We start from the raw sequence: 8,682 nt of genomic DNA, 5'->3' as shown, positions 1-8,682 counted from the left end.
TTTTAAATTGGAAATTAACCAATATCAAACATGTGACCAGTTTGTGACCAAATCAAATAACAAACATGTGACCAGTTTGTGACCAAACAAAATAACAAACAAAAATTTCAAATTCAGACTCTTGGAATTAGTCCCAAAATCGTCCCGCTATAGGACTATAAATATGGTCACAAAACAGTCCGTAAGTAAACTTGGTTGCATTTCAGTCGGAAATGTGTAACTCCAGCTATGGTCACTTAACAGTCGCTTATATACGACTATACTTTCTAGTCGGAAATCAGTCGCAAATTAGAGACGATGTTGCGACCGTTTTATTTTACGACCATTTTTTAACGACTCCCAAAAATGGTCGCTAAGTAGTCACAAAACCCTAATTTGTGACTACTTAGCGACTATTATAGGAGTCGCAAAAGGCATGTTTTCTTGTAGTGTTTGTAAATAAATATTGTTGGGTTATATGTTTAATGGTGTATGTACAAATATTGGGCTTGTTAGTTGTTTCTAGAAATTGTAAGTTGGGCTTCGTTGGCCTTTTACTTGAAAAAATAAAACGCATAACACATTATTTTTTTGACTTATCTTCTTCCTTTCGAGAAACATCTTCAATTGTTTTCCTCAGTCATCTTCCATTTGATTGAGCTTAATTCCAGATTTTAATTTGCGAGATTTCATTCTTGAATCATACCTTCTAATCAAATTCACTCCATCTACAATCGAAAAACTCATTACTGGCGCGCTACAAAATCGGGAAATGAGAGAAAATTGATTTAGTCGAATCGATTCCAAGATGTCTGTGTTGGGGTCGATTTATCCGATAACTGGCGATTTCGGTTTTCACCCATGAGTTTTAAACACTGAGAAATCAATTCGATTGGGTCGGTGTATTCTTCCCCAAGACCTCCGCGCCAAATCGATTAATAGGGTAAGCTGTTTATGATTCCGTCAATCATCCCTTGTTTACACATTTAATTCAATTGCTCCCCATATCGAATTAAACTTCATCGAGATTGAAATAAGATTATTGTCAATAAAATCAGTAATTGTTGCTCTATATTGACTTTGTGTGAAGTAACTCCGAAACAGAAACAAAATAGGCTAAATTAATTTAATCAGTGTGGACGAATTGGTAAGTGAATTTTGATCTGTATTTTTCTTTACGATATTGCAGGGAATAGTAAACGATTTTAAGCTGTTAAAAGAGGATGATTCTTCCGGACAAAAAGAATCTACAAAGAAGACGTGATTATATATGTGAGCTTACAATAGCAAATCGTCAAGGATTTTTTTTCTCCACACAGCTAAAGTTTCTAACTTGTTATTTTGTTCTGTGTTGTATATATGAGAGCACTTATCATGCATCCCGAAGGAGCCATTTACAAAACTGACAATGAGCTAAAGTACTTGAAGAGAGAACAATTTGGTTAGTGTTTTCACTATTCGGGAAACAAAATAGTGTTAAATTTATCAGTGTATATAATGATACATAAATATTTGACATGTATTTTTCTTTACAACATTGCAGGGATTAGTAATCGATTTTAAGCTTGCCAGTGTTAAAAGAGGTTCATATAATCAAGAAGAAGACATATGCAAAGAAACGTAATCCCTATATGTAAGTTTACAATTCTTCTTCGTAATTTTTTTTTTCTCAACTCAGATAATTACAATTACTAACTTACATTTTTGTTCTGTGTTGAATGTATGAGAGCACTTATCATGTAACCCGAAGGAACCATGAAAGGAATTCTCTGGAGTAAGATTTATAAGTCTAGGGTCTCACCGGAGTAAGTCTTGATGAGTATAACCATGGTCTCACCGGAGTAAGTAGTTTACTGCTGCCAGCTATGGACGATTTTGACCTGGATTCTCCAGCAAGTCTTGAATGGCTTGATGGATGATAGATTAGTTGTTGCAAGATTTGCTGCCATTTTGATTGGTTTAAGTTTGATGAATCCTAAGCGGTGGAGAAAGGTGTATTTATAGGTAGGAGTTTATAATTGATTGATCTAGGTTAAAGTTAAGAGAATATTCTGGTAATTATTCTCATATCGTTATACAATATCAAAATAAGGAAAATACTATTTCTCGGTTTTGTTAGTTTAGGATAGTGTTTATTGAGGTATCTTGATTCGGAATCCATAATATATTTCGTAGTCTTATGATTAAGATGAAATTGGAGAGAATAATGGAGAGAATGATATGATACAGTAAGACGTTCTGATTTTACGGAAATTCATTTGATAAACCTGAATAGTTGCCTAAAGTATAGGAAATATATTTATTGGGATATTAAATATTTGATTAGTTTATGGATTGTTTAACAACCGATGAATATTCGGTAAATATATGCTGATAATTGTTTTCTTATATGGTTTCAGTGATTCCCGCAGAAAGTTTGGTGAGATATTATATTCAGTTGTAAACGGATGACCCATCTTTATAATTTGGTTTTTTTTCACCCGTATCCGTTTTATTAATTTCGGGTTAATTTCACTAAATTGACCCGACCCAACTTCGATTTTGTATAGGGATTTACTTATATAGGGATGATCGAAGCCGTTTACTACACTGATTTAAAATTGAACAAACCTCCAAAGGTTCCAAAAAGTCATTACTATTTACGGAAAGAAATAATGCCAATATAATCATATGCTTTGATCTAACTTTCCCTATATAAGTTAAAAAAAGAATATAAAAAGAGTTGGAAAAAGCAGATTAGATATTTTTCTCCATAGGTTCTCTATCTCTGTCACGTTCAGTACCTTCAAACGTCAGCGTCGCCGTCTCGATCTGAACAATCCCTTTTTTTTTTATATACACAAAGTTCCATACATGGCAACATTTAGTAATAGTAAATCCCAAAGCTTCGTTGTCTTCTTTATTCCAATAAAGATTTGCAAATAATAAAGAAGGGGAGTTATTATGGGTAGGTCAGAGAGAGCACCGTGCGATTTCTGCGGCGAGCGTGCGGCGGTTTTGTTTTGTAGAGCAGATACGGCGAAGCTTTGTTTGCCGTGTGATCAGCACGTGCACACGGCGAATCTCTTGTCGAGGAAACACGTTCGATCTCAGATATGTGATAACTGCGGTAACGAGCCCGTCTCTGTACGGTGCTTCACCGATAATTTTGTTTTGTGTCAGGAGTGTGATTGGGATGTTCACGGGAGCTGCTCTGTCTCCGATGCTCATGTTCGATCCGCCGTTGAAGGTTTCTCCGGATGTCCGTCGGCGCTGGAGCTTGGTGCTTTATGGGGGATTGATTTGGAAGGAGGTAGGAAAGAAAAAGAAGAAGAAGAGAGTCAAGTTCCGATGATGGAGAATTTTGGGATGCAGTTGGATTCGTGGGTTTTGGGATCTGATGTTGTTCTGGAGGAATTGATTGTTCCTAGTGATACTACGTTTAAGAAACGTGGATCTTCTTCTAGTTGTGGGAGGTATAAGCAGGTGTTGTGTAAACAGCTTGAGGAGTTACTTAAGAATGATATTGTTGTTGTTGGTGGTGGTGATGATGGTGATGATGATGATGACCGTGTGGGTGATTGTGATGGGGATGGAGAAGGGATTATGGTTCCGGAGATGCCTGAGAGGTTTGAATGGGGAAGAGATGTAGAGGAGATCTATGGCAGAGAGCTGCCTCAAAAGACGTCGTTTACACCTTTGCAGTGGAAGGATACTAATCCTAGTGGTGGCCAGAGTTCTCAGGTACAAATTTATCTCTGTTTTGATTGTTTTAGCCATGGTTGCTGTTTTGGTCTGTGCTTAGAACAGTTTAAGGTGCAAGAAGTGAGATTAAGTGATGTTTGCAAGGTAGAAATGTTTTCCCAAATTATCAGTATACTCACTCTGTTTGGTGAATTTGCAGATATGGGATTTTAACTTGGGACAGTCAAGGGGACCCGAGGACACTAGCCGAATGGAAGCTGCATATGTAGCAAAAGGTGCTGCTTCATTCACAATCAACAACTTTGTTGACAATATGAATGAAACTTGTTCCACTAACGTGAAAGGTGTAAAACGGATTTGTAAGGTAATGGTTCTCAATTTCTCATGCACATTCCTCATTTAAATAAGTGTTTTCGTGCTAAAACTTCTCATCGGTTCTTATCTCCATTTTATTCTCAGCTGTTTTAGATTTGAGAACATGACACATACTTAATAAATTACAAGTTGGTTTCCTTTGCTTTGTTTTATTACTTTTACCTCAGAATACCAATTCCAACATTTTGGCTTGTGATATCTATGTGCTAGGCAACTTAAATGTAACCATACATACACAAACTGTTGTAATGCTGATTACTATTCTTTTGCAGGATGACTACAAGCGATCAACATCAGGCCAGGTACAACCAACAACATCTGAGAGCAACCATCATTCAATTACCTTTGGCTCAGAGAAAGCTTCCAAGTCCTCCTCCAATGACTTGCATTTCACGAAGCATATTGCTGGAACTAGTTGTAAGACCACAAGACTACTGGCAACCAAGGCTGATCTGGAGCGTCTGGCTCAGAACAGAGGCAATGCAATGCAGCGTTACAAGAAAAAGAGGAACAAACGGAGGTTGATGCTAATTTTTCTTTTCCCTTTGATCATTTTCTATTGCCCATCTCTCCAAGAAGCTAATACCATTTTACGTGTCTCTCTGTATCTTGGATCATGGTGTGGACAGATATGATAAGACTATAAGGTATGAATCGAGGAAGGCAAGAGCAGACACTAGGTTGCGTGTCAGAGGCAGATTTGTGAAAGCTAGTGAGGCTCCTTATCCTATATAGGTTTCCTTTTACCCTTATAAATTAAAAGAAATATGTTTCTTGACTGTCTATTTTGGTCTATTCCAAGCAATTAAAGTCTCACAAGCTAATGCACCTTGATAGTATTTGCAAAAACAACAATAACTAAAGAGCAAAAAGCAAACAACGTCTGAACAAGCATATGTAGCAAATGATACATTGTTACATTTATTCGCTAGGCATAATATATAAAAATACTTAAAGGGCACAGTAAGTGGTGAGATCAGTTATGTCTTTCCGGGCATTAGGCAGGTTGCTGAATTTCAAGAACCCCCAGAAATCAAAAGGCTTATAGAGACGAGGATGTTCATCATCTACCATCTCCTCAGGCGCATTTATGATCACTCCTTCTTTAGGAATCGTGAACAGTCCAGCCGAATACCGATCTTTCTTTCCGGTTGTAATCACACGGTGAATCGGAGGAAATATCCCACCATTCAACAGTACCTACAACACCGTATTCTTACATATATGTTAATCACATAACTAAAGGACGTTATAAAAGAATGAAAACTTGAGAGTCAAGGAAGCTTGATTTTGGTTACATGAAGAGAAGCTCCGGCCATAACAATGAAAGAAGCAGCTTGAGATGGCTTAACTTTGATCCACTCTTTGCCATCTTTGGTTTTGATCTCCAAGCCATCTACGTCATCGTTCTGGCTGAGTATTGTCAGGAAATGCCTATCGATATGAGGGTAAAAACCTATCTTACTCTCTGTATCATCATCGGAAAGTCCTTTGTATTTAAGTATCTGAAAGTGCTTATTCGCTGAGTTAAGATGTTCCTCCATGTATTTCTCGAGTCCGAAACTCTCCAGAGTCATTGTCCTCACCTTCAAGCTTAATTCTATTAACTTCTCCGCAAACGACTGAACATTCTTGCTGAAATATGTAGGAATAATCTTAGTATTTAGATGATAAATTCGATCTATCTATTCTTCATCACACTCCGCTTACTGGTTAAAATGTTCTGATTGGTTATGGAGTATTAAATATGTTTAATAAGTTATTATAAAAACATTATATAGTTAAAAGTCGTAGGTGTAAGGTGTCATTCATGCAAAAGAGAGAATTAAATATACTCCTTAAAAAGTATATAGACAAAAGTCGTAGGTGTAATGTGTCTTTCATGTAAGTTATTACAAGAGCTTTGTTTTGTTCTAGAAACTTAAACACAAAACTAAAACTAAAGCTAAAAAGCCTAAAGCTAATATAGAAATAGAAAAACGTAAAAGTTCTTAAGAAAACCAAATACTAAAAAATATACCATTCACATTTTTATATAAATTAAAACCAAATAAAAAGCCAATTAATTCTGTAAAAGCCTACAAACATTCATTGCCAAAAGTTTCTTTCAAGTGATAAGAAGGGTACCTGACGAAGGTGTTGCCTTGAGGCCAAAGCTTGTGAGTCAAGTCATTAACAACATTAGGATTATCTACACCGTAAAAGCCCATGCCCTCTTGTGAAGGGACAACCGGAAGCGTCAAGTATCCTTCATAATGTATGTTTGTCTTTGTACTCTGTTTGGTCTCCAATGGCAAATCGAAAACCTCCTTGGAGGCCTCGAGCAACTTAGCCTTCCGTAGCTCCATGGAAGCTCCATCGAACAAGGCCTCGAAACATCCGTACTCTTCTAAGGCTTTTCTGACTTGGGATCTCACCAAGTCCCACTCGGGGGTTTCCGGTTTGAGATCTGGACTGGAGAAGTCGATGATCGGGAGCGAAAGGGGAACTTGGGTTTCCGAACTGATCGACATCTTTAGTTTGTGTTGTGTAAATGTTTTGAAGATTAGGTGAAGAAACCTAAGAGGAGAAAGAACAAGTGTTCGCATATATAGTCCAAGTGTTCATCTAGTGTTCACCACGTGTTCACATATATTTCGGCCCAGAAGACCACCAAACATGACAACACCCCAATCAAATATCAGTATGCAACAATAAAAAAATATTTCCCATTTTTCTTTGGTAGCATTGATAATATGATTACATACCACATCAACAATTAAAAAAATAGAAAATTGTGAATAAAAATAAGGAAATAAATTATATTTGTTTTATGAAATAAGAAATTATATTAAATTTATAACCCCAATCAAATATCACTAGATATGAAACAATAAAAAAAATTTCCCATCAAAACATTGATCATATGATTATATACCACATCAACAATAAAAATAATTAGAATATGAATAAAAATAAGGAAATAAATTATATTTATTTTATGAAATAAGAAACTTATAGAACAATCAAAACTAAAGTAAACAATCTCCTAATTAAAAAAAAAAAGACTCTTAGAGTATCTCCAATACATCTCTATTTTTTTCCTCTATAAATAGAAAAAAATATTACAATCTATTTTATAGGCAAATTTGTTCCAATCCATTTTTATTCTCACCTTTAAAATAGAGATAGCTACATTTTTCTCTATTTATAGAGGAAAATGTAGAGTTTCTCTATATATGGAGGAAAAAATAGCAATCTCTATTTTAGAGGTGAGTTGGAGCAAATCTTATAATATAAAGTTGGGTTATGAAAGTTAGCCATTAACAAGAATTTGACATGTGTCAAGTTATCAATCTCAGATTTTGACAAGTGTAAAAATTAATATTTAATAGGAGAAATTTGATTACAACAAAAATATAAAATACTTTGTTTAAGAAAAATTAATAATGTAAAAAGATAATTATCAAAAATTACAGAATTATTAAAAAATACAAAGTTTTTTTATTACAACAAAATATAAAATACTTTGTTTTAAAAAAATTAATAATGTAAAAATATAATTATCAAAAATTACAGACTTTATTAAAAAATACAAAATTTTAAACACTGCTTTCAACTTTGTAAATATTAATTTGAAAGATTTTGTTTACTGAGGACTATGTTATTACTACTCACTTCTATATAAACATAGATCGTCTCATATGTAAATATTTTATTCAAAAACACTGCTTTCAACTTTGTTTAATTGGAAAATGTTTTTTAATGGGAAATTAAATTTTTCTTATTCTTAAACCAAAATTTTCTCATACTTTTTACTTTTTCAGTTGGGAATAGGTAAGATTAATATGTTGACCCAAAAGAAAAATTAATATATGCGTTTTCTTTTCCTAATACTGTATTTTAAAATTTATTGTAGTATTTTTAGATTGTTTTATTTAATTTATATTTTTATCTTTGAATTATTTGGAATTCATATATTGCAGTGCTTATAATTTTCTATTGTTTCTTTAAGTATGTCAAATTAATTTTAGGGAAATTACCTAGAATATTGCATAAAAGTAGGTTTATTACTAGACTAACACGTTGAGATTTCTGTCTTACTAGAATAACACATAAAAGTTTACAAATCATATATATAAAAGTAGAGTTTCACTCTCTCCTTATTGGTCCACTTGGCAATGCAATTTTAACAAAAAAAAAGTTATATTAATACACAAATTTAAAAACAATTAATTTTCACATTTAACTCACATAATATAAAACTGAAATCTCTATAGCTTCTCCCTATAAATTATGCATTAATTTTATTTCTCCACTAAGTTGTATTGATCAATTGTATTAAAACAAAACAATAAATTAGAATTGTAACTCTCATTTTTCTAAGTGTAATTTTTCATCATTTCTCTTCCTATAAATACTCATTATCTTATTCTCTTAGTCTATCACTCTTTCATTCTCTCATCTTCTTCCACTACTCTCAAATCTCTTTTTTGTTTTGTTTTGTATTTTTTTTGTTATTGTTGTTGTATGGGTTATAAAAAATCAAATCAAATATCATTGTAAAAGCTTAGTTTTAGAGTTTGTATGATATGTATATCTTATATATTTATTTTAATCTTTTAAAATGTTTATCTCCATTTTCTATTTTATATTAACATCTTA

The 8,682-nt window shown here is 33.6% G+C and overlaps 2 protein-coding genes across 2 annotated transcripts; one reads left to right on the top strand and one right to left on the bottom strand.

The window, feature by feature from the left end:
* On the top strand, positions 600 to 4,877 carry LOC104757140 (zinc finger protein CONSTANS-LIKE 15-like). Its single transcript, XM_019239674.1, has 9 exons — positions 600 to 922; positions 1,169 to 1,251; positions 1,344 to 1,420; positions 1,523 to 1,612; positions 1,707 to 1,983; positions 2,379 to 3,702; positions 3,863 to 4,027; positions 4,311 to 4,558; positions 4,668 to 4,877. The coding sequence occupies exons 6-9, from the start codon at positions 2,923 to 2,925 to the stop codon at positions 4,771 to 4,773; spliced, it is 1,299 nt and encodes a 432-aa protein (XP_019095219.1). The 5' UTR covers positions 600 to 922; positions 1,169 to 1,251; positions 1,344 to 1,420; positions 1,523 to 1,612; positions 1,707 to 1,983; positions 2,379 to 2,922; the 3' UTR covers positions 4,774 to 4,877.
* LOC104757139 (probable 2-oxoglutarate-dependent dioxygenase AOP1) lies at positions 4,878 to 6,618 on the bottom strand. Its single transcript, XM_010479853.2, has 3 exons — positions 6,166 to 6,618; positions 5,337 to 5,673; positions 4,878 to 5,238 (listed from the first exon to the last, which is right to left on the bottom strand). The coding sequence occupies exons 1-3, from the start codon at positions 6,549 to 6,551 to the stop codon at positions 4,990 to 4,992; spliced, it is 972 nt and encodes a 323-aa protein (XP_010478155.1). The 5' UTR covers positions 6,552 to 6,618; the 3' UTR covers positions 4,878 to 4,989.

The sequence above is a fragment of the Camelina sativa genome, chromosome 17 (genome assembly GCF_000633955.1).
Source record: "Camelina sativa cultivar DH55 chromosome 17, Cs, whole genome shotgun sequence".
NCBI classification, from domain to species: Eukaryota; Viridiplantae; Streptophyta; class Magnoliopsida; order Brassicales; family Brassicaceae; genus Camelina; species Camelina sativa.
The sequence above is the reverse complement of the archived record's forward strand: the minus strand, read 5'-3'. Positions and strand labels throughout refer to the sequence as shown.